The 25,572-nt window shown below is 40.9% G+C and overlaps 1 protein-coding gene across 2 annotated transcripts; it reads right to left on the bottom strand.

Annotated features, from left to right (window-relative positions):
• Positions 1–355: 355 nt before the first annotated feature.
• On the bottom strand, positions 356–22,152 carry WDR31 (WD repeat domain 31). Of its 2 annotated transcripts, none has more exons than XM_063082237.1 (11): positions 22,052–22,152; positions 19,332–19,427; positions 16,152–16,295; positions 15,643–15,775; positions 12,977–13,051; positions 9,252–9,396; positions 9,053–9,153; positions 7,135–7,202; positions 5,987–6,128; positions 4,319–4,481; positions 356–2,608 (listed from the first exon to the last, which is right to left on the bottom strand). In XM_063082237.1, exons 3-11 carry the CDS (start codon positions 16,265–16,267, stop codon positions 2,448–2,450), a joined length of 1,104 nt encoding a protein of 367 aa, XP_062938307.1. In that variant the 5' UTR covers positions 16,268–16,295; positions 19,332–19,427; positions 22,052–22,152; the 3' UTR covers positions 356–2,447. The 2 variants fall into 2 exon arrangements, with proteins under 2 accessions (XP_062938307.1, XP_062938308.1); XM_063082238.1 differs by having other exon boundaries at positions 15,643–15,772.
• Between the last annotated feature and the right edge of the window lie 3,420 nt (positions 22,153–25,572).

The following is a 25,572-nucleotide window of genomic DNA, read 5'->3' as shown; positions in this document are numbered from 1 at the left end:
GCACTAATATAACAACATACTTAAATGATAAATATGTAAGTAAATATATAAATTTATTTAAAATTTAAATATATAATTGACTAGATTCCAAGGGCTTTTATACTTTCCTGGAAAAATGTCAACTGTCTTTGGAAAATTCCTTTATATGATTTTAGAGGGGCAGCCTCTAAAGGAACCATTCAATGAATGTTGAATGAATGAATGAACTTTAGCAGCCTGTATCTTAGATGCTAAGAGTATGTGATTAGGGCATATCAGACCAAAAAAAAAAAAATCCTCTACAAGCATTAGTATTTATTAATCTATTTTCTACTTAAAATACACAGATAGGGAATTTTGACATCAAGCACACATATTAAGTTTAGGGAAACAACTTTATTGGTAATAGGAAACTGCTAACTCATCAGAGGCCTACTATTTTCTCATGTGTACTTTCCCTCTTACAGCAGCCTGTCCCCCTTCTCCGGGGCCCCCTCCCAACCTACTCCCTTGGATTTTCTGATTTGCTACCTGGCTTCCTTCTAGGGGAGTATCAACTGCAGCATAATAATCCAGCTAGGATTTTCCCTGTGATACCTGTCTACTGCCCCAAGGCACCTGGTCAAGGGTATCTCCTTGGAGCCAAAAAGTTAATAACTGGTCTTAAAAATACACAAACAACCCATGGTCTATTCATTTCTTAAACAAACAGCAAAGCTTTGTGACATCACGCAAAGGCAAAAGGGTGCAAAGGAAAGTGTTCCAACTTGGAGTCAGGCAGACCCAGGTTCAAATCTCAGCTCTTCCCTACCTATGTGTGTAACTTTGGGCAAAGTTCTGCATGTCTCTGGGCCTCAGCTTCCTCATCTGTGAAATGGGAATAATAAGAATTGTAGTTAGGATAAATGTATTTAGCCCTCCGCAGGTGCTCAATGAAGCAGTTTCCTCTTGCACCACTACCCCTTTGTCCTTCCAGAGCTCAAATATCTGTAACTTAAGGAATCAAAGGAAAGCTGAACAATGACTAAAGGGTTAGAAATAAGATGTAAGAAGAACGGATGAAGGAATGGTTAACATTTAGTGTGGGAGACAGCATTTCGTCTGGACAAAGACAGTAAATAAAAATAACTACGGCTACCATTTGCCAGCATCTACTGCCTTGCTTGAGTTTAATGTAATTATGTCCCATCCTCAGAACCACCCTGTGAGGAAGGTATGATTGTGAGCATCATAAGTGAGGAAATTGAGATTTTATAACTTGCCCAATATCATCCTGCTAAGTGGAGAAATGGAGATTTAAACACAGGTCTGACTCTGCACTAGACTTGAAACGGATTCTCATCCCGTCACTAGAGATGGTGTGGGGGAAGAGCTGGACCTACAGAGTAGGAGGGAGACACAGAAGATGGCTCTCAGCCATTGATATTAGGGACAGCCAGAGCCCAGAGAAGACAAATGCAAAATCTTTCTTTGGCTGGGTCTTGTCAGAAAGGGAATCTCCAGGCCTCAGTTGCCTTATGTGTGGGCTTGTCTGAAAGCAGGGGGGACTCCATTTTCTCTAGGAAACTGGGCTTGTGAGCATCAGGCTGGGGACTGACTCCTGAGGGCCACACAGGTGGACCTGAGCACCTGCCCCTCCTCCTTGAAGGGGACTCAGTGGCTGGGACACAGTGGACTCTATCCCTCCACTTTTTTCTCTATGTTCTATTCTTGTTTCAGAGATTCTCTTTGCCTCACTCTGGCTATTCCCAAGAAAGAATTTATTAAAAACTAAATAAAAATGTTACAATTGCATATGAAATTTTTTCAGCCTTAATCTCTGAACCTCCCTGTTTTCTTCTCCATAGAACAGGTTTGATAACTCCTATAATTCCGGGCAATGCCCTTGCAGTCATCAGCCTTTTCAAGCCATGTCAGGTCTCATTTTCATGCAACCTCTGCACTGGTCTAGGGAGGTACCAAGAGCAGGCAGGATTTACCACTCCCACTACTTTGAGTAGAAGCCACTATTTTTTCCTATCTCTATTATTTCTGAGGCAACCAAAACAGAGTTTCTCTACCCACTGCCTTTTTTTCTTTTGTGGAGACATAGGAAAGGTTAGTTAAATAGACTCAAGCCCCGTGTTCTGACTCTCACAGACAGAGACCTACCACTTGTACACCTGTAGGTCATCATTTTGAGCAATAACTTTTTTTGGAGACTAGTCCCAAAAGCTCACCAAAAAAATTGCATTTGGATTTAACTTAGATTAAGAACCTTATGTTTAGTCCATGTTTCTAAACTTTTTACCTGATTTTGAGCCATCGGACTAAAATTAACTTCTAACACTGATATACCTTATAAGAGAACCTAAGCAAAGAATACCCGCCCTATGTTCACTCCCTCCAAGATAATGTGGAAAGACACACAGCCACACTGAGAAAGGAGAGACCATGGTTTGATATTGTCCAGTGAATGTCTCTTGGCCTCAGAATGCTGCCACTTCCTGCAGTTCCAGCCCTTGGCTGTGGTCCACTCTGAGTAAGTGAATGCCTCTCCTGAAGCTTGCACACAGTAAGGAGATGGTGTCGCCAACAGCCAGGGAAGTCAAAGGTCCTGATCCATCCAGAGACAAGGTGAAAAGGCAAGCTAGGGGAGAAAGGGGGAATCAGTAGATTAAGACAAGAGTGCGATATCATGAAATGCGATGTCTTCGTGAGAAATCTAAAGAAATAAAGCATGTGCTGTGTGTATCTAACTCATGTAAGAGAGCCCTGCTGGCATCAGAAGAAAGCACACAGCAGAGAAGTCAGAACTTGGGTCAACCCCAAGACTTCAACTGTAGACAGTGGCATGTGAGCCAAACAGGATGTATACCACCAAGGAGTATATTTAGACAACTGGGGCCTCACCTGCTAAGGACACGTTAAAAAGCTCCCTCAGTTACCTGTCCAGGTAACAAAGCAGGGGCCAAGGCAGGGAAAAACAGATAAGAATACTGATCTTCAGCTGCTGGCTTCCTGAGGTCTTGCTTCCATCAAGATAAAGGATAATGAGAGAACCTGAAGGGCAGTCTCCAGGGGTTTCCAGCTGCCCCAGTATTCCTCTGTCTGCATCTTGGAAGCTGCTCTTCTGAGAACTTCAGGTGCATACCCAGTGGCCAGGGCATTTGTGCCACCTAGTCAGGTCAGCACTTTCAGACCTTGTTCTCCCTGGTCCCACGTTTATGATCATTAAATCTAAAACATCTGCTACCCCCTATCTCGTGCAACTGTTACCCCGGGGCAGCTGGAGAAGCCAACTCCAGGTAAGAGTACAGCAGGACTGGCCTTACTATGGAAGTTTGGCTTGTGGCCACAGCTGCTTGCAGAGTGCCACCAGACATGGTCCATCTGTTTTCTCTGAGGGGGATACCCTATCTTCCCCTGAGGGTGAGCTGAGTTTCTGGAGGATTGATAGGAGAGATTTGGTTTGAAGTGCTCTAAATTAATGTTATTCCTGTCTCTGGCAGAACCCTGTGTCTGGGACACAATAGTATAGAGGCAGTGGGGTGCTGGTAAACCAGCTTACTAGAAGAAAATATACAACAATACTTATTCATAGCACTTGCCTGTTTTTGAGGTGCACCCCCCACCATGACCAGATTTCCAGCTACCAAAGGTTTAAAAAACAGCTTGGGGTTGGCCACTTAGCTCAGTTAGTTAGAGCACAGTGTTATAACACCAAAGTCAAGGGTTTGGATCCCTATACTAGCCAGCTGCAAAAAAAATGAATAAATAAAAACCAGCTCGCAAAATTCCTAAACATTTAAAATGAGCCACTAGGAGCTGGCTCCAGCACACTGAGGACTCTGGGGAGTGGTGTTCCTTAAGACGTCTTTTTTCTCTGGTGCTTTGAAGTGTCATGACCTTATTTAAACGTCAGCTAGAGTGTCACAATAGGGCAGAGTCTTTCTGAGATTATCCTTACTCCCTCCCATCCCCCCACCAAGAGCTGAGGCTCTCACTCCTGGAAAAAGGAATTCAAAAGTGGCAATTTTTGCTCCCTTTTCTAGACATTTTGAGTGTCACAAGTTAAAACCTCATGAGAAACTTCAGGAAGAAAGAAAGAAAGAGCCAAAAATATTTGAGCTCTCAGGAATGAATCTACACAACATGGTACCAGGGGATACGTGGTGATGTATTCTAGTCACAGGTTGAACAGACTCTGCCATCTTGGTGTCACCTCTTAACCATGAGGGGACTGGATAGTGGTAGGAAATGGTGGCTTTGTATATTCTGAGCAATGGAAAGAAAAAGTTTTAAGGAAGCCTTTAGACCTCATGTATCTTCTGGGAAACACCAACAGCAGGCTCCTTACCTCCAGTATCTTGGTTCCAAATCTTCACCTTGCAATCATGTGATGAGGTAGCAATTACAGGCATCAAGGCCAGTGCTCTTGGTAGAAAGACACAGGACGCAACAGTCTGGAAATGCCCCTTATACTCACATATTCTGTTCCTCGTCTGCCTCAGGTCCCACAACTGCAAAGTAGCAACATGGACCAGCTCATACATACATATTTGTCTAGCTTTGTACATGCTTCATTCATTCATATCCGTCTCCTCACTCTCCCATGATCCACATTTTCCCTCCATTTACCTACTCATGTAGCCACCCCATCTTGATCCTTTCCATCCGCACCACACACCCAACCACCCATCCATCCAGGGATTTTTTTAAGCATTAACTATGTCCCAAACAACCCTGGTTAAGGACATGCCAGAAGGGTTGTTGCCTTCTTCATGGCTGGGAAAGTAAAAGCTCCCAGTCTTACAGCATGATGAAATAGAATGAGGTTGTTTGCTTTCCATGACAAACAAGAGCTGCCTTATATCAGCTTCTTGGCATCTGTGGGTCCTGTAGGGACCCCACAGTTAGGAGCACCTTCTCATAAGTACATATAAGTGCAGACATTCTGATTTATTGCCTAGAGGCTGAGGGCTGGCTGGTTAGTTCAGTTGGTTAGAGATCCACCTTGTAACACCAAGGTCATGGGTTTGGATCCCTGTATTGGCCAGCCACCAAAAAAACAAAAACAAAAATGCCTAGATGCTGAACCTTGATACATGAAGTCTAGTATCCATATCAAAGGAAGTGGCAGTCCCACCAGCCCCACTCATTGATACAGATCAGACCACACCTGGAGAATAATGTTGAGGAAGGAGAGCAAAGTGAATTGTGTCTAAAAAAACAATGAAGTCACCAGACACCATGTCATCCAGTGAATAGCTGTAGGAGCTAGAAATGCTTAGCTTGGAGAAGAGATGCTACATCCAAAGCCTGCAACACCTCGATCTACCACTTACTAGGGGTATGTTCTTCTATAAGAGATTTCAGCTTACCGTGCCTCTATTTCCTCATCTGTAAAACAGGAATTATAATAGTACCTGACTCATGGGGCTGTGTTAAGGATTAAATGAAATAGTGTATGTAACATGTTCAGCCCAGTGCCTGGCACTTAATAAATGTTTGATTAAATAGGAGCTTTAATTGTTCTATCTGGATACTAGATAACCCTTTAACTGATATTTTACAATTATGAATCTAAGGTACTTTGGAAGAGCCTAGGCAATCTATCCTGAAAGTAACTGCAAGGAAGGTATATGGGTAAGGGATGAGGTGGGCCCTGGATCAACACTGGAGCTCCAAATTTCCTAAAGAGCTTGAACTCCTTTTACTGTGGCCACATATACAATGGGAATACATTTGGTTCTTCAAACAGTGCCTCTCCTTTCTAAGTTCTGCATTTAGCTCTTCCCTATCTTGACTCTCTTCTACTTTTCTCCTACCAATTCAGAGTGACCTAGGTCAATGAATATTTCTTAAAAGAAGCATCTGGAATGCAAAGGATCATTCACAGTATGCACTTGAAATAGGCCTGAGTCATTGGCAGAGCCTGCCTGTGCAGCCCAGCTACAGGCATGAGGCTAGAGTAAGTAATTTGTTCATCAGCAACCAGATACCTGGACCCCACACAGTCTCTTACTGTGGCTTCACAGCCTTCCCCTCCAAAGCCACTGCTGCAAGAGATACATTTGAGTCCATCCGCGCTGACTTCGCAGTAGGTCTGAATATGCTGCTTTGCAGGAAACATATGAGCTACCTGCAGCCCCCGGCTGTCCCATAATCTAAAAGAAATTAAAGCAGAAAATGAGTCTGTAGTAAATGTGTCTGAAATATACCTATAATAACCCACTAACATAAAATTCTTTGCTCTTTAAGGCTGCTTAGGCCAGTCAGGATGGAATGTCATGATTTACCTAAAAACAGCAGCATGAACCAGATCAATCTTTGAGGCTCTAAAGCTGGCAGGAAGTAACCACATTGAATGACATCTGAGTTCTTTCTATTTTGAGATCAGTTAATAGGAATTTAGATCAAGCATCTTAATTGTACAAGTTAATTTGTTAATTTGGTACTTTGGGACACTGCTTTAAACAGACGAGGATATTTCTGTGCCTGTGACTCAAAATTTAAAATAGATACTTATTATACATAGAAGAGCAGTCATCATTCCAGAATCAGACACAAAAGATTTACAGGCCTTGGCCAACCTTGGCCATGGGGTACACAGGGGAGTGTTTTGTTTTGCCTCTTTCTCATTTGTACATCTTCATCTCATTCCTGCCACTTCCTAAGTAGAATTTCTTCTGAGAGCCAGTTTCTAGTCATGCTCTTCAGTCTAAGAACTACTGACTTCATTTGACTCCCTGATGCTGACTCCCACCCTGCTGCCCCAGGGAGGGCTTCAGCTGAGGGCTGAGTGATTGAGAACACCAGGAGCCATGCAGCGGTAGCAAGTAGAGCCAGGCAGCCTGACATCATGGCACGAGCAAGTGACCGATCCTGATGTTAATCTGAACACATTCCCACAGTGGGAGCTGGCTGCACTGGCTGCTTTGAAACCATCCACAACAGGGGCTTTTCCATGGCCTGATCCCCTGGCATCCAATCTCTATCCAGATGATCCATGGGGCCAGATCAGAGAGGCCCCAGCACCAGCAAGGGGCAGGGGGTGGGGGGCTCTGGGAAGGGCACAGCAATGGGGAGAAGCAGAGCAGAGGTGGAGTCATGTAAGCATGGGAGCCACAAACCTTCACCAGAAACAACTTCACTGCAGCTCAGTAAGCCCACCTGATGGTTTTATCTTCAGAGGTCTGTAGTATATATGGTTCTCTGGGGACCCAGCACAGATGAGTGACCTGGAAAAAGCAAAATTTTCAATACTTCTCCATACCAAGTCACTCCTCTGCTGTAATTCCTGTAAACAGTGCTACACAGCATTGCTGTACCTCTTCTTTAAGGATTCTGAACTGGTACATTTGACTTAGAGGGCTTTTATGTTTTGCAGCTACCTATCAGTCATGCTCTACCTGTATCTCCTAAGTTATCAGCAGCAATGGGAGCAGCTGGGCCAGTTATGAGTGCCAAAATGTACGCAGTTACCCCAGGGTGCCTGAAACCCCAGCCGTGTGGTAGAGAACTGCTGGCTGGGTGGCAGCTAGGACAGCAGCCCCTGTTCTATGGTGGGACCACTGAAACTCTAGTCTAACACCACCTCATGGGGTTCAAGAAAAATGTTTGTGCTTCTCTTTATCCCTGCAGCCCCCTGCTGGACAGGCATGGGACAGTGTGCAAAGATTACAGGATTTTCTTTTCTTCCAGCAACCTACACAAATATGGAGGGCATGAGGCAAGCACATCTTGTCACTGACGGTTGTCTTCAAAATTAGAAAAGATGACTGCTGTAGATTGACTGTCCCCCCAAACTCACTGAAGCTTAACATCCACTGTAACTGTTAAGGGTGGGAAATCCTATTATGGTAATTGAAAGGTGGGGCCTTGAAGAGGTGATTAGATTTTGAGGACCATGCCTAGTGAATGGATTAATAATGGTGGTGGTGAGCGTGATCCTGAGGGCTTTAAAAGGAGAGCACATGAGAGTTTCTCTCTCTGTTTCCGCCATCTCACAATGTGGTACCCCGTGTCACTGAAGCCACCACCAAGGAAGACTCTCGCCAGATGTGTTCCCTGGACTTTGGATTTCCCAGCCTCCAAAACTGTAAGCAATAAATATTATCTCCTTATAAATTATCCAGTTCTAGGTATTTAGGTTATAAGCAACAGAAACGGACTAACACAATGACTATGACTGAAATTTGACAATGACTGAAGGAACGTCTACCGTGTGTCAGGCACATGACAGGAGTTTCACGTATATTATCTCATTTTATCCACTGAAGAACCTTATCAGGTGATATAATTCTCCTCATTTTAGAAATGAAGACACTGAGACTCTAAGAGCTTACATAACTTTCTTGGGGTAACAGCTAATAAATGATAGATCCATAATTTGAACTCAGGTCTGACTGACCCCAAAAGTTGTGCAGTTTATCTACCAGTCTGCTACCAGAAAATGACTGGTCTTCAAAAACAGAGCAAATTATACAGAAAGCAAAAGGTAATGCTTATTTCTCTGCATAATGTTACATATAGAGAACATACAATAAGCATAAGCTGTGAGCTCCTGGAAGGCAGGAACTGTGTCCTACGTCACTAATCCCATTCCTGGCAGTGTCTGGCCCAGAAGAAATGGAATCACTATATTCTGAAGGAATAAATCAGAACAACATGGTAAATTCCAGTATAATCTAGTGGAATCATTCTCTGGAGCAAAAGACTCAAGAGATCATTTAATTAAATAACACTGAGAGGCCACGGTCTCACAGGAAGTTGAGGGGGCGCAGCAGTTGGGACCCAAGTTTCTTTTTTTCTTTCTTTTTTTTTTTTTTTTTAAAAAGATGACCGGTAAGGGGATCTTAAACCTTGACTTGGTGTTGTCAGCACCACACTCAGCCAGTGAGCGAACCGGCCATCCGTATATGGGATCCGAACCCGGGGCCTTGGTGTTATCAGCACTGCACTCTACCGAGTGAGCCACGGGCCGGCCCAGGACCCAAGTTTCTAATGCCTGGTTGTGATCTCCTGATCTCTCTCCCGGGCCTTTTGCTCCCTTCCACTGCCCTGTTCTACACCACATTTGAGTTCGTACCAAGTTCCTGGAGAAAGACGCCTTCTCCACACACTGTCCAGTCACCACATCCCACAGCAGCAGGGTGTTGTCCCGAGAGCCAGTGCACAGCTGTGATGAGTCTTTGGAAACAATGGCAAGAAGACAGCCCATGAGACGGGCTTGACCAGGGCTTTCCAGAAAGTACAAAAGTGTTGGGGAGAGATTTGCTTTACTTTACCTGGACTCACAGCCAATCCGGTGACCACCATGGCATGGCCAGACAGCTGCTGCCTTGGTTGTGAAGAACCATGCAAGTCCCACATCATGACCATCCTGTCACGAGAGGCGCTGAAGAAGTGGTTCGATTTGGGAATACAGGCCACCTGCTCAGGGAGGGAAAAAAAAAAACAACAAAAACCAGAAATAGCTCTGGTGTGCTTGCTGGATTGGACTTTAAAGTGGGCGAAAGATAGGTTTGCCTAACTCCCTCCCCATACACAATTTGAAAAGAGTAATACCTAATTTGAATCTAAGAATGGAAAGCCAGTTTGAATTTCCACCTTTCTCATTGTGCTACCCTTTCCTCTTTTTTTTTTTTTTTTTTTTTTTGTCGTTTTTTCGTGACCGGCACTCAGCCAGTGAGTGCACCGGTCAGTCCTATATAGGATCCGAACCCACGGCGGGAGTGTCGCCACGCTCCCAGCGCAGCACTCTACCAAGTGCGCCACGGGCTCGGCCCTACCCTTTCCTCTTTATGTAGCAGATTTCCTCCTGTCCTTCAAGGTAAGGTTGAAGATCTCACCTCCTCCATTAAACCTCCTCAGATCATTTCACCTCCATGGGGATCTCTCCCTCTTGGATCTCCTATAGAACTTTGTTTTTTGTGTGGTCTCTTTAGCACTTTATCATCACCACACTCAAAATGGGTATAGTGTATAAAGCACTCTCATGTACTGTACATTCTCATTAATCATATAACCACCATATATTATGTCATTTTATGTTGTCATATCACACACTGTATTTTGTTTTTAAAGAGATATTATTCTTTTTTATATTTATTTTCAATCACATAAAGATTCATTTATTTCTACTTTATCAAGCGATTCTAGAGGAATGGGTGCTGGATCTTCTGATCTACTAAGATGATCATGTGTTTCTCCCTTTGACCAATTAATACAGAGAATCATATTTACTAATTTCCTAATGTTAAACCATTTCTGCATTCCTAGAACAAAGCTCAGTTAGTCATGCTATGCTATTCTTTTAGCAAAATGTTAGCTTCTATTTGCTAATACTTCATTTAGGATTTTTGTATCCATACTGTAGCAAACTGCAAGTAGTGCACCCATCATCAATTTTACCAGTTTTACTTAACAATAAAATCTCTAGATTGTTTGGTATGGCAATGCACTCAGCTATAAATTCAGATTTTCCAGCCCCTTGAAGCCAGGAGTAGCCAATGAGATATAAGTGGAAGTGGGACTTTGAGAAACTCTTTATAAGGGGTTGGCAAAAACAACCGTTTGCTCTTGCCCTTTCTTCCTTCCTGCTTCCTTGAGATCAGATATGATGACTGGAGCTGCAGCAGCCATCTTGTGAGTAGGAGGTAACCTTGAAAAAGAAGCTAGGCTCTAGTGACGGCAGACAAGGACGACAGAGGGCTGGTCTGTTAGCTCTCTCAGTAGAGCGTAGTGCTGATAAACACTGAGGTTAATGGCTTGGATCCCTGTCCTGGCCAGCCACCCCACCCACCCCCCAAAAATAGGAGCCTGGCTTGGTGGAGCCACAACACCAACCTTGAACTGTGTGTTTAACTGTGTGCACTGTTATTAGGGCTTCTGGGTATCAAACTTTGTTTGAATTATTCTTACAACTCCTTTCTTTTTGTAGATCAGGTATTTGCCTGATATATGTTTCCTCACCTCTTTTTTTCTGTTCTGATATCTTTCATGGTGTTTTCTATTTTTATTTTTTATTTTCTTTTTACTTGTGGTAAGATATACATCAAATTTACCATTTCAACCATATTTAAGTGTACAGTTTAGTGGCATCAAGTACATTCACACTGCTGTGCAACCAGCGCCACTATTCATCTCCAGAAGTTTTTCATCATCCCAAACTGAAACTCTATACCCATTAAATAACAACTCTCCATTTTCCTCTCCCTACAGCCCCTGGTAACCACTATTTTATGTCTCTCTGAATTTGACTAGTTACCTCATATAATTGGAATCATACAATAGTAGTCCTTTGTGTCTGGCTCCTTTCACCTCCCATGTTTTCAAGGTTCATCCATGTCATAACATGTATTAGAATTTCATTCCTTTTTAAGGGTCAGTAATATTGCATTGTATGTATATTACCACATTTTGTTTATCCATGCATCTGTCAATGGACATTTGGGTTGTTTCCATCTTTTGGCTACTGTAAACAATGCTATCAACATGGGTGTACAAATATCTGTTTTATCTTTGCTCACTGTTTTACTTTCAATCTTTAAGCTGCTTTGCATTAGATATAACTCTTTAAAATCTGTTTATGTTTTCATTTTCTTCTATAAACTTACGTATTTGTTTTTAGATTTGTTTCTTTCTTACCTTTATATTTTTTAATTTAAAAAGAAATACAACCAATGTTCTTCTAATTGATACTTTAATATACATATTAACATCCTTAAACCCCTATTCTCAATTTATCAACTTCAGAAAGAAAACTGTGTATCTACAGACTATCTCCTATGGAAAAAAAATTTTTTTAATTAGAACAATTATATTTGTTCTATCTTTTCCCCACTTTTGTAGGTACTCTCTTGGATTTCTGTCTCAGTCTATTATCAAATTATTAATATTTTTGCATTTATATATATTTTAAAAGAATTATAACAATTACACTTCATTTCATAGCCCTAGTTTTGACCATTTTTTGGACATAATTCTGTTTAACTGGGTTCAAGGCTCATACCATCGATTCTGTTTGAAACTTCTTTCAGATTCATTGGCTTTAATATTCATCATTCATTAACATTCTTTAATCATAAACCTTCAATTATATTATTGAGGAATGCTTTCCATATGAGATTTTACAAACTTAAGAATATCTTTCCATTACCTTTGCATACGAATGACATTCTAGCTGTGTAAAGGATTCTTGAGTCACATTCTTTCTCTTGCCATTTTGTAGACATTGCTCCACTGTCCTGTGGAAGCTAGTGCTGCTGAGAAGAAATTTGAAGCCAAACTAATTTTTCTTTTACCTTGTGGTGTCCTCCTTCTGCTGGGATCTTATAGAACTCACTCTTTATTCTTGAAAGGTAGTAACTTCACTTGGATATGTTTCAGTATTGATTACTTAATTTTCCTGGCATCCAGTTAGCCTTTGAGTTATTTTATGTTTCAAGTTTTTAAAGTTTTCCTTTATTTGAGTAGTTTTTTTCTATATTCTCTTTAAATTTTTTTTGCTTTATTTGTTCTGTTCTTTTTTAAGAACACCAATTTATGGAGCACATTCAATCTCCGCTGCCTGTTTTCCACATCTGTCATCTTCTTGCCAATTGTTTATTTTATTATTTTCAGCTACATTCCATATGATTAGCCTGCCTACAGGTTACTGTTTCTACTCGCAGAAGTAGTAATTTTACATCTTGCTGTTTATAATAGAATTTCTACTTTTTAATTGTATTTTTTCTCAAATCATCTTTTCTCTCCCAAATAATTCTTCTGTTGTCTTACTTTTTTGATTTTTTGTTTCATGGAGTACATGTTCTCTTAATTCATAGAGAATAAAAAGTACTAAACAATAGTTTGGTCTGCTTTTCCTGGAGTAGGGCTTCACAGCATCAAATGAAGCCCTTGCATTTTTCCTTAAGACTGAACATTCCATCGCTGTTAATAGCTAGAGCAATTAGACATTCTGTTATTCAGTTCCAAATTCCCTTCATAATAATAATCATTTGACAATTACCTTGGTAATTTCATGTTCATGTCCTTTGAACCTTTTCACCACATTTCCAGTTTTCCAATTATAGGCCACAACTGTCTGCAGAGAAGCATTAGAATATTTTAATCGCTCCATTTTTGCTTAACTGAAACTAGCCTTTACTTCATTCCCCACCTGAATTTCCCCCTTGTAACTAACTTCCTCTCCGTCAGGGAACTTACTTCAAGCATTAGGGTTTTATTGTTGTGCTCCTCCTCCTGTTCCCTTGCTTTGAGTTTCTTTTCTTTCCTCTTGATCATCCCTCTGTCTCTCCCTAAGACACTGCCCCACTCCTCTAAACCTTACTGAGGGGTTTGGAATAATACTCCCCAAAGAGAACTGATTCAGCTTCAGGTTCTGGCTATAGATGATAAAGGAGATTTCTGCATGGGATTAGATTTTTCCACCTATTGTATTACACTTTTTTTTCTAGTTTTTTTTTTTTTCTTTTACTATTGTAACCACGGTTAAGTGTACAGTTAGTTCAGTACTATTAATTATATTCACACTACTGTGAAACAAATACCACTTAAAGTTAAAAAAAAAAAAACTCACCCATATCCCATCTGCTAAAGAAAATCATTATTAAAATTTTCTTTCCACCCTTTTCCCAGGTGTATACTTTAATAATTTATAAGCATTTTTCTCCCTAAACAAGATTTTCTTTTTTTTTTTTTCTTGAGCAGCCAAAAAGTCATGGGTTATTATATCTGAAGAAATTTCATAATTCAAACGCAACCAAACCGTACATTTTACAATCACATTCTATTTGTAAACAGTTAAAAGCCACTGACTTCTTTTGCATCTTAGGACACAGTTAGAATCAAGGCAATGAAATGATGGCAAATTCTGTACTGTTAGAATTTTTACCCTTGTTTAGTCTCTCTTCTTTGACTAAGCAAGCATTATAATACCATTTGTGGGCAAAGAAAAAGGGGGAGGAAAGAAATTTTAAAATGGTGTATCTTGTTAGTTTGCAACAACATTTAACATTTTCTTTATACAACAAACAACTCTGTAAGCCCAATACCTTGGTTACAGTATGCATAGTTACTGATTTCAGTTTTAAGGTACAACAGTTAAACATTAACACAGTCACAAGAGAGCAGAAACATATAGAGCCACTTGATGGGATTACAAAAAATTATTACCTATTGATTATTAGCAAACCATCATCACTCACTAATAAAAAGACAGCATTTGAAAGCAGAATGTCAAAATCCAGCTTTAAGTGCCTAAACAGGATTTTAAAGGTGTTTTCTGGCTGAGTCTCCACAGTTTATTGCTAGAGTAAGGAGCATGTATTATAGCGGACCCAGCCCTTGTTGCACTTGGCCTAGTTAACACCAGTTTCCTAATCTGCAAAACAGAGGGGATAATCATCGCTCTATGCACCCTTCACAGGTATGAGTAAAGCTCACATAAATAAAATTTCTTCCATCAAAGATGACAGAGATTTTAAAACAAAATGCTGCCAGTTAAACTATGATACTTAGATATATACTGATTTCAGAGGTGTTAAAATGTGAAAACATGCACATCTTAGAACTAGTGAGATATAATATGCAAGTGGAATTTGAAGATTCTAAAAGGCTATTGGAAATGAGAGGTATTATTACTATTATTCACTGCAAAATAATGGGTGTTTTTGTTACAAATATCCTAGCTGTAAGTGCTATGATAGATACAAATATGAAAAAGAGAAAGCAATCGGATTCAAAGTAACAATGGGAGGAAGGACAAAAACATAGAAGGGAGAAATCATCGTGAAATTAGTTAGGCACAGAAAGAGAAATACCACATGTTCTCACTTATTTGTGGAAGCTAAAAATAAAAAAATAAATACACAAACAAATGGGTGGGCGGGGAAGAAGACAACAATCACAATTCCTTGAACTTGTTAAGACAAGAGAACAGGGGCCGAGCCCCTGGCGCACTCGGGAGAGTGCGGCGCTGGGAGCGCAGCGACGCTGCCGCCGCGGGTTCGGATCCTATATAGGAATGGCCGGTGCACTCACTGGCTGAGTGCCGGTCACGAAAAAGACAAAAAAAAAAGACAAGAGAACAGATATGATTTTGATGGAGGGGGGAGAGGGAGGGAAAGGGAGAATTTGGTAAAGGGACACAAAAATCAACTACATTGTATACTGATAAAATAAAATTACATTTAAAAAAAAAAAAGAAGGGAGAAATTATAGTGCACACCAGTGTAAAGATTTTGGCAAAAGAGGCATTAAAGAAGAGACTAGAAATTTCCTTTTGTTGACAAATAACTCCCGTGTCTGCGTGTAGGTGTAAAAATGGATTGACTGGAATAATAATACTTGCCATTTATAAAAAGCACATGGGTGGTCTGGCATAGTGCTAAAGATCTTTCCTATGTCTGCTCATTTATCCTCACAGCTGTCCTGTGAGGTTGGCATTATCCCCACTTAACGGCTAAGGAGACTGAAGCTCAAAAAATTTAAAGAATTGTGCAAAGTAATAGCAAGTGGCAGAGCAGGGATTTAAACCCAGTCTTTTTAATTCTAAAGCCTATATTTTTATACTAATCAAACCTGCTGCTAGAAATTAAAAACCTAGACTTCCTTTCAAAATATCTTCCCTTCCCTGCAATAAGTTGGTTTCCTGGGAAAAACTGCAAACCCCACCTTATCTTTTCCTCCAGAGACACAAAGGTCTGAGTTCAAAGCAGCAACGACAGAGACGGTATCCACATGAGCTGGTCTATACTCTTGAAAAGCGTTAGTTGGAATTCTCTCTTCTATGATTCCATTGGGCCTGCTAAAGAGAGGATGGTAGCCAGGCTGAGGAGAAAGATGGAAAAGGAATAGAGAAAGGACGCCCACCGACATTGCCAGAAATGGTATTATTTACTCTGAAAAGGCTCAGAATGCCTAAATCATTGGAATCTGATAAAGGAAAATCCTGAAGCCAAGAAGCCAGGAGTCTTTACTCACACTAGAGAATAAACTCAAAGATATAGGGCCCCTCTATGTGTGGAAGCAGATACTAGCTAATAAGCTGTTTCTTATTCAAAAGGAAACAGACCAAACTGTTCAGAGAAGGTCATCAAAACAGACCAGGGGCCTTCTTTCATTAGTGGAGAGTTTCAGTGGGGCAAGATAGGACTTGGGACCCCAGGGTAGGACTGCTGTACCTGTATTTATAAGTGCTGTATTTGAGTTTGCTTTGCAGTTTCCCCATCATGGAACAGGACCTACATGAAACCTTCTGAGGAAGAGCTCGTTTCAGTTGGCACCTGAGTAGCAGCATCCCTTGTGGCTGCTGGAAGTTGTGTTCCCTGTTTAGTAAAAAGAATACACACTATTAATTTCTTAGGCACAATAGTGGTAAAATGGTTATGTTAAAAGTAAACATTTTTTAAAAAAAGACTAATAATTGTATGCATTTGCTTTTCCTCCTTTCCCTGCTTCCCTCTGACACCCCTGGGATTGCAGCTTTCAATAAAACATTAGCAGGTAAACAAAAACAAAACTAATTTTAAACAATACTAAGAAGTTCCTCAATAAGTTAAACACAGAATTGTCATATGATCCAGTAATTCTACACCTGGGTATTTGTACACGAATGCTCATGGCAACACTGTTCACAATACCCAAGAGGTAAAAACAACTCAGATGTCCATTAATTAATGAATGAATAAACAAAATATGATCTATCCAAAATATGGATTATAATAATGGAATATTATTCAGCCATAAAAAGGAAGGAGTACTAATACATGGCTATAACATGAATGAACCTTGAAAATATCAGGCTAAGCCAAAGAAGCCCAACACAAAAGGCCACATGCTGTATAATTCTATTTATATGAAATATCCATAGTTGGCAAATACATAGAGACTGAAAGCAGATTAGTGGTTGCCATGAGCTGGGGTGAAGAGGGGAATGGTGAGAGACTACTTAATAGGTACAGAGTTTCCTTTTGTAGAGATGAAAATGTTCTGCAACTAGATGGTAGTGATGGTTGCACAACATTGTCTATCTACTAGATGTCACTAATGGTAAATTTTATGTTATATGTACTCTACCATAATAAAATAAATACTAAGTACATTTAATTGAAAATAAAAAAGAATTTACACTAGAGAAGCTTCTTGAAAAGAAGAGCCTTAGTTATTCTAAAAGGTTATAACCTTCCTTGCTTCCCGGACTGTTTTTAAATAATTTCACTGTGGCACTTCTCTAAGTTGGCGTACCAGGATCATGAGGTTATCATGTGATAAGAATGAGATGCTAGAGAAAATGACACTAAATGAGACAATACAGGTAATAACCTAGACCAGCAGTTCTCAAAGTGTGTTCTGAGGACCACGGGAGATTCCTGAGAGCCTTTTAGGGAGTCCATAAGATTTTCTTTTTATACTTCAGCCCAAACAGTTTATTGCAATAGATTGAATGCAGAAGCAGATATGAGAATCCAATTGTCTTCTTTTTAAGCCAAACATTAGAGATTTGCAAAAATATAAAACAATACCATCCTTTCCAACTAAATTTTTTTTTTTTTTTTTTTTTTTAAAAGATGACCGGTAAGGGGATCTTAACCCTTGACTTGGTGTTGTGAGCACCACGCTCAGCCAGTGAGCAAACCGGCCATCTGTATATGGGATCCGAACCTGGGGCCCTGGTGTTATCAGCACCGTACTCTCCCGAGTAAGCCACGGGCCGGCCCTAAATTTTTTTGTTTTGGAAAGTATATTCATTTTTCATAAAATTGTTATTTATGTTAATACACAATAGGTTTATTATTGTTATTTTAAAGTTAATAAATATCTTTTAAATTTCTCAGTTTTAATGTCAATAGGAGGTAGCAGAGCAGAAATTTGAATCCAACCTATAACCTACATAAATAAAAGCTCTTTGGAGTTCTTAATAATTTTTAAGAGTGAAAAGGAGTCCCGAGGCCAAAAACATTTGAGAAACACTGATCTAGAAAGTAAATCATGTTAATATTGGATTATACATTAGAATAAAAAGAATAATTAAATGTTTTCTAGATTTACTTGCATCGTCCCCATCAACCAGCAAGGTCAGAACTAAAAACAAAGAGAATGAAGTCTGCATTCAAAGATGCACATGAGGGCCACCCCATGGCTCACTTGGGAGAGTGTGGTGCTGATAACACCAAGGCCACAGGTTTGGATCCCTATATAGGGATGGCCGGTTAGCTCACTTTGGAGAGCATGGTGCTGACTACACCAAGTCAAGGGTTAAGAACCCCTTACCGGTCATCTTTTTAAGGAAAAAAAAAAAAGATGCACATCAGTTCACTCATTCAGAAAACACCTCCTATGCACCTAATCTGTGCAGGTCCTGAATTAGTTGTTGGTGAAACAGAGAAAAAAAGAGAAATCTAAAGATGTGGCCAGTATAAACATTTGCTAGAACTGAAGGAATCTGACTAAGGGCTTATCTCAGCCACTCCAGGTCATATGTCCTCTTAAACTAGCTATTCCCTGAGATGCTAGAGGGCTGACGGAAGTAAATGGGACAGCAGGAGTACCAGCCCCATTTTTTCTGGGGTTCTGCTAGTGATGAGTTTCCCAGTTCTAGGAAGAACTGTCTACAGGGAAAACAGCAGCTAAAACTTATCAAGTAAGTATTGTATTCTCATTCATACCATTACCATTAAAAAATAGAGTTGTCCAGAAGAATTTCAGCTCACAGTTTGAGAAGTTACCAGAATTGGCCTCCTGACAAGAATAGGTAACCAACATAGAAGCACAATGCAGCAGCATTAAGAGCCCTGAGCTCTAGCCCCAGCTCTGCCTCATCTCACTGGGAGTCCTCAAGTGGCTCTATTCCACACTTTGGGCCTCAGCCTCCCCATCTATAACATTAGAACACTAGAGTAAATAATTTTCAGTACACTATGTGCCCCATAAGAAGAGGACTCTTATTATTCAGCTTTGTACCCCAAGTGGCTTGCACAATATGACAAAAATATTTGTTGTGAAGTAGTGAATTTAAGGTCCCTTCCAGTTCACACACTGGAGGATTCTCTATAGTAGGCTACAAGATGTGCTAAGAGGAAGAATTCCAGGATAGTTTTCAAAGAGCTTGGGAAATTGTATTGTTTATAGATAGAGGGTGCAGGTCTTCTGATCTGTCTAACCCATTTCTCAACATTGTCATCAACCTAAAGACAGATGCTATCCACAGATCTAGGTCACTGGAAATTGCAGGTGCTATAAATGGATTGGCTCTGCTTAAAACTGATTGGATTCTTAGCTGGTATCTTCAGAAAGCCATACTTCCCATGTGAAGAGAATTCATGGGACATTCTAAGGAAAAGATAACTTTTAAAATTACTTACCCCAAAACCAATAGGATCTTCTTGGTGAGCTGCCGTATTCAATGATTTGTAATGCTTATCCTTTGGAAACTAGTTCAGGCAGCCACTTCCTAATCTCTGTAATTAGTGAAAAGACGCTCGAGTTAATCTCTTCTCTGTGTAAGTATATGTTTGCACTGAAAAGAGATTCACAAGGTAACTATGGACCTTATTTAATTGAAGAGATTGTTAAGTGCAGTTTTCCCTCAAAAAGAAAGAAATATCTTACACAATTCCAAGACTGTATAACTCTCACATTTCCAACAATTAGGGAACGTATACCATAATTTTACTTATACATCTATTTTTAAATATGCAAAAGAGAATATATTTAAATGCATCATTAAACATTTTCATTTTACTCATCATACAGTACTTCTGTTCATCAAAAATGTTCAGAGTTGACTGCTTACTTCAGTTTATTGCTTTTCTGAAAAAGGCAATTTCTCCTGTTTTAAATAAGTATGAATCATAGAATTTGAGATGGAAGAGCTCTTCAAAATCATCATATATAAACCCTTTATTTACAGAATGAGAGCAGAAACATTGTTTGCTCAAAATTGTAACTAGATAGATCTCGACTTCTAGTCCAGAATTTCTATTATAAACATCTACAGAGAAGAAACCTAGTTTTATTGCATTTTAACAACTCTATTTTAAGAATTCAAATAAATTCTGATTATCGATTGACAGTGTAGCTTATTCAGAGAATTAAGAGCAACACACAGTAGTCAGAATAATATTTGATTAAGTGCATTAGTAACTGAATTAGATAGGAATAAGTCTGAATTGTAGTTCCACTGTGGCCTTGGGCAAGTTGCTGCTTGGGCAAGTTGCTGAACTCTCTCAGTCTCAGTTTCCTATGTGTAAAATGGGATAAAAACTCTCTCTGTGGCTTCTGTGAAGATTAAAAATAGCACTTACAATGTGCCAGGAACTGTTCCAAGTGCTTTATATTTATTAACTCATTTAATCTATTCCTCAAGACTCTGAGATAGATGCTGTTACTATAATCATTTTGCAGATGAGAAAATTGAGGTACCAAGATGTTAAATAATTTGCTCGTTTACATTGCAAATAAGTAGCAGAGCTGAAACTTGAATCCAGGCAGTTCAAATCCAGAGGCCCTAATCTTGACCAGGATACTGTACTGCATCTCTGCATTTATAAGCTAATGCATATAAAGCCTTCTGTTCAACCTGGCAAACAGTTAATAATAAATAACGGTTACTAGCATGATTGCAAGATTAAGTGATAATACTGGAAGTGGCAATTTCACCCTTATTAATACTGCACAAAATATATATTAAACACACATACAAAATATATACAAAGAATACATACAATGGATATATAAGTCTGGAACATATTAAACTGAAGCCAGTTATATACCCTGAGAAGAGTGATTGATCACAATAAGGCTAAGAATTCATTATGTTATATAGCAAGGCAATTTAAAATCTCGAGAACAATGTGTATGTATTTGGGTAATGTCTATGTTGTAATTTATTATGAGTTGACTAAAGAAAGAAACGAAAATACTATTTAGTTATCTTCCATTGTTTATATTATGAACCTATAATACACTTGAGAAGAGGGATAATGTCTTGTTCATTTTTGAATCTGTGCATTGAGCATAGCCTGGGAGGATGGATGCAAGGGAAATGTCTGTTGAATGAATAAATGAGTGAATGGCATCCTAAGAAGAAGAGTCTGCATGGCAGGAAGCTTTTTAAAGATCCAACAACATAAAGGCCCTTTAAAACTGCCCAACAATATATCCTTCAGGGAGCAGTCACCCTGCCTCATCTGATTTCAGGCCAGGAAAGGCAGGAGAGGAGTTGGGAAAGCCTGTGAACTCAGTTATGGTTCTAGATGTCCCTGTTGGTTCCATTTGGAACCAGGCCTAAATCTGAATCCCAGAACCCATTTCTTCCCCAATTTGCTTTCCAAAGGCCTTGAAATACCCAGTGGTCATGCTAAACATAACTCAGAGAATTCTGTTTTAACTCTCCCGTGCAATATTTCTTGATATGCACCAGTACGTTATATTCCATGAAGAAACTGGGATGCAGAGAGCTGTGACTTGCTGCAGGTCACAGGGGCAGAGCTGGGTGAAACAGACCTTATTTACCTGGACTTTCCTGGTCCACTGTTCATGCAAATGCTGATTTCCTATCTCTCTCCTTCTCCCCAAATCTCCCTCTGCACACATCTAATCTACACTCTGAGAGACCAAGGCATCTAAGCCAATGCCCAAACAGAAATAAAACCACAGGTAAAAGCACCTGGGAGGTGGTCTGGTTCGATCCTCTAATAATACAGAGGAAAATGAGGCCCAAAGAATAAGAGGGTTTTGCCCAGTGTCATACAGAGAGTCGATACTAGGCCAGAACTCCCAAGTCGCCCCACGTTCGGGGGACAACCTGTGTGCAGTTTTTACTTTCCGGCTCTTCAGATCACAAATGCTCCTCTCCCTGCCCACTATGCGGACGGCTGATGCTTATTTTTAATATGTATGCGAGGGGTAAGGGGCGGATTTTCCCCAAATGGGAACCTAGGGCCACCCAGCCCAAGGCTCGTCCTCGGCACCTCCTCTCCGCTTCGGCCAGGTGAGCGGCTGCGGCCCGGATAGCGCAAGGGCTCCCACCTCCCCGCCTGCCCGCTGAGCCCACTTTTCCCACGTCGGGTTCCATACCCACCGGTGGGCTGGCGGGTCTGGAGATAAGGCCAGCGGGGACGCGGGGTCGGAGGGCATCCGCAGCCTCCGCTCTCCACAGCCTCGCGCACCTCCGCCCCTAGCAACGAGGCGCGCGTCGCTAGGGTGAGTGTCCCCAGGAAAAGCCTCCGGGCGCCCTCGCCAGCCGCCGAGCCGCGGTTCCGCTTGCCTGAAGTCTCCCAGTGACCAAACCCAGAGCGCCCGCCCCGCTTTCTTAATGTAACAGTGGGTCGATAAGGTCCAGAGAAGAGGGCTATGTGCCCAAGATCACCCTGCCAGAAGAATCTATACAATCCAATGAAAGCCGGTACTACGGAGAAGGCACTTAATAAATGTCATCTTTTTTTGGCCAGTAAAGGGATCCGAACACCTGACCTTGGTGTTACCAGCAGCATGGTCTCGCGAGATGTTTTGTTTTTGTTTTTAATGTCATCTTTTTAATTATTATTCGGCCAGATGGAGGTGTTACATTATTTCTTTGGAGTTTCCCCCTGATTCCAACCAGGCAGAGATCCCTCCTTTGGACACTTCCCCAGTTCCCCACTCCCTTTTTCCTTTCTTTCATTCTTTCTTTTTTTTTTTTTTTAAAAAGATGACCGGTAAGGGGATCTTAACCCTTGACTTGGTGTTGTCAGCACCACACTCAGCCAGTGAGCGAACCGGCCATCCGTATATGGGATCCGAACCCGGGGCCTTGGTGTTATCAGCACCGCACTCTCCCGAGTGAGCCACAGGCCGGCCCTCATTCTTTCTTTCATCAAAACGTTACAGTCCAGCAGCATAGCAAGAAGACCCCTTTGTGCTTTCTTGAGGTCCAAATGGGAAGACAGTTCCAGACACTACCAGCAGCTACAAGATAAAATCTCTACAGCTGCAGTCACATTGCTTCCAGGATTAGAGTCTATTCATCTCTGTGTCCCTGGTGCACAGCTCCGACTTGTTGAATGTTTGTGAATGAATGAATGAGTGAATGAATGAATGGCAGAGATTCTAGTCAAAACTTTTTTTTTTTTTTAAAGATGACCGGTAAGGGATCTTAACCCTTGACTTGGTGTTGTCAGCACCACGCTCTCCCGAGTGAGCCACGGGCTGGCCCTAGAAGTCCACAGTATTGATAGTCTTAGTGCTACTCCTGGAAACCTTGCAAACCCCAGTCAGATGACTTCCAGCTATGACACCAGAGATGCTGGATTGGGGTCTGAAGAAGAAGGAAGAATGGGCACTGGGCCAGGCAGGGTGGGGCTCGGTCGACACCCACCCTTGCCCTCCGACCAAGGCAGGCAGACAGAACTGGATCTGCCCTTGAAGAACAGGCCTGAGGGAGAGTAAAGGTCTGGAAGGATAGTCTTTTCCAAAAAACTTGTTAAAATGTTCACTAAAAAAAGTTAAAAAAAAAAAAAAAAAAAAAAAAGACCAAAAGCAAATGTCATAAATGAGCAAGTGATGGGGTAAATTGTAGACTAGGATTTGCACACAATCCCAATTTTATAAAGATAAATACGCTCCCACCTGTATTGTACAGTAGGGGCTAATTAGTGCTTTATCATATGTGCAAGGAACTGTAAATACAACTATACTTATAGCAGGTTTTTACACAGTGTAAACTGTATGAGGTTCTTTGATGAGAAGAGAGCAGAGTTCATGGCATAAAAAGAAATCTTGCATTTGCTTGTGCCTCTGCGTGGAAAGCTCCTTCCACAGACAGCTTCACAGCTTGCTTTTTCCAGAGCCACTTCTCCAAGAGACCTCCTAGATTTTCTTTTCTAGACCAGCACCTCCAGCAGGCTCTTTTTCCATAATACTTGAGTCTTTTTCGTAGTTCTTATCACTGCTGACGTTGTATTACAAATCCATTTGTTTTATTTGTCCACGAAAGTAGATTTTGTTCTTGCCTGTTGTATCTCCAGTGTCTTAAGTAAGACCTGGCACACAGGTAGTTGTACAATAAATCTGTTGAATGACTAAAATAGAACAAAGATATCTTTCTTTTCTGTCCCCAGCTCAGGGTGTCCTGCCTAGGCAAGCCCTAAAGTTTAAGTACAGCTCTGCCCACTCCTATGAAGGCTCCAGAGGTCTCCTTACAGCTCTAAGCAGCTTTCAAACTTTTGACCATAACCCTCAGAAAGAAATACATTGAATCCCCAGTGCCTACATATTTATATGTATTTCTACATATATATATATACATGCCTACATATATCTACATATATATGCACACATACACTCATATAGTCAAAAGACAAAATTACAACAAATTTAGTTAAATGATCTAATTGACTTTTACTAACAATTCTAGAATCAGGCAACACTTCGTTCTATAAAATAGAATGGGTGTTCTGATGAACTGAGCAGAGGGGGTTGGCTTTATGGGCAAAAATGAGCAGAAGGAAGCAGAAATAAGGAACAAAAAGCGGATTGGTCATTTCAAAGTTACTTTCCTTTTAGGGTTAAAACAGAAGGGACCTCCTTATCATGCCAGCTAAATCTGGACTGTTTGGAGATTTGGCTATTATCTCTCCCTCCTGATTTCTTGGAAGGTCAGATAACTTAGTTTGGGTTTGGTGACATGGAACTTTAGCATGAGTGACTCCTTTTTGGTTTGGTCTGGTCTGTTGGGGTCTAATGCAAGAGCCTAGTCCAAAACAATGTTCTCCCATAAATTTTGCTTAACTAAATTTTGCTTAACTGAAACAACAAAAAACCTTACTATGAGCATGCTTTCTTTTTTTCTTTTCTTTCTCTTTTTTTAAAAGATGCTGGTCTCCCCTCCTTGAATTGATATACCACCTAATAAAGGGTTGCCACTGCCTTTGGGCAGTGTTTCTAGAAGGGGTCAGAGAGCTCATTTGCATCCTAATTGAGGTGACTGCTACAAATGCGGATTCCTGGCTCCACCCCAAACTTAATGAATGAGAATCTTGCTGGAAAGCCTCCATATTTTACAACCCCTTCTCCTTGTCCCCCAGTGATTCTGAAGCTCAGTAAAGCTTGAGAGCCACAGCCTGGGAGTTCAAGTATCCTGCAGGGCTTGATGAACATTTAGGGAAGGGGCTGATCCTCCAGTCCCAGTCAAATTCACCAACTCAGCCCGTGAGTGGCGGAACAGATGGACCCACCTTTATAAAAGTAAATCCATTCCCACCTTAGCATTTTGCATTTGCTAGTCCCCCTGCCCGGAAGCACCTCTGGTGATTTCACTGTCGCTTTCCACACTCCGTCCCTCCTAGGACCACTGACTGATTGCTCCAGGGCCACACCCAATGAAGACCCCCACCTCTGCTTTCCCCAAGAATCTTAACCTCTTTTTCTTCCTCTTACACCCGAAAGCCTCTTCTTTTTAGACTTATGCAAAAAACACCTCTTGTTTTCTTTTTCACCATAGGGCTTAATAGTCTCACCCCCTCCCCAGTCTTTAGAACAAAAATATTCTAACTATGGTCTCTAATTACTGTGGCCCATTTCCGTCCCCACACCCACAGGAGGGTAGATGCTGTTATGAGGCCA

The sequence above is a fragment of the Cynocephalus volans genome, chromosome 17 (assembly GCF_027409185.1).
Source record: "Cynocephalus volans isolate mCynVol1 chromosome 17, mCynVol1.pri, whole genome shotgun sequence".
NCBI classification, from domain to species: Eukaryota; Metazoa; Chordata; class Mammalia; order Dermoptera; family Cynocephalidae; genus Cynocephalus; species Cynocephalus volans.
The sequence above is the reverse complement of the archived record's forward strand: the minus strand, read 5'-3'. Positions and strand labels throughout refer to the sequence as shown.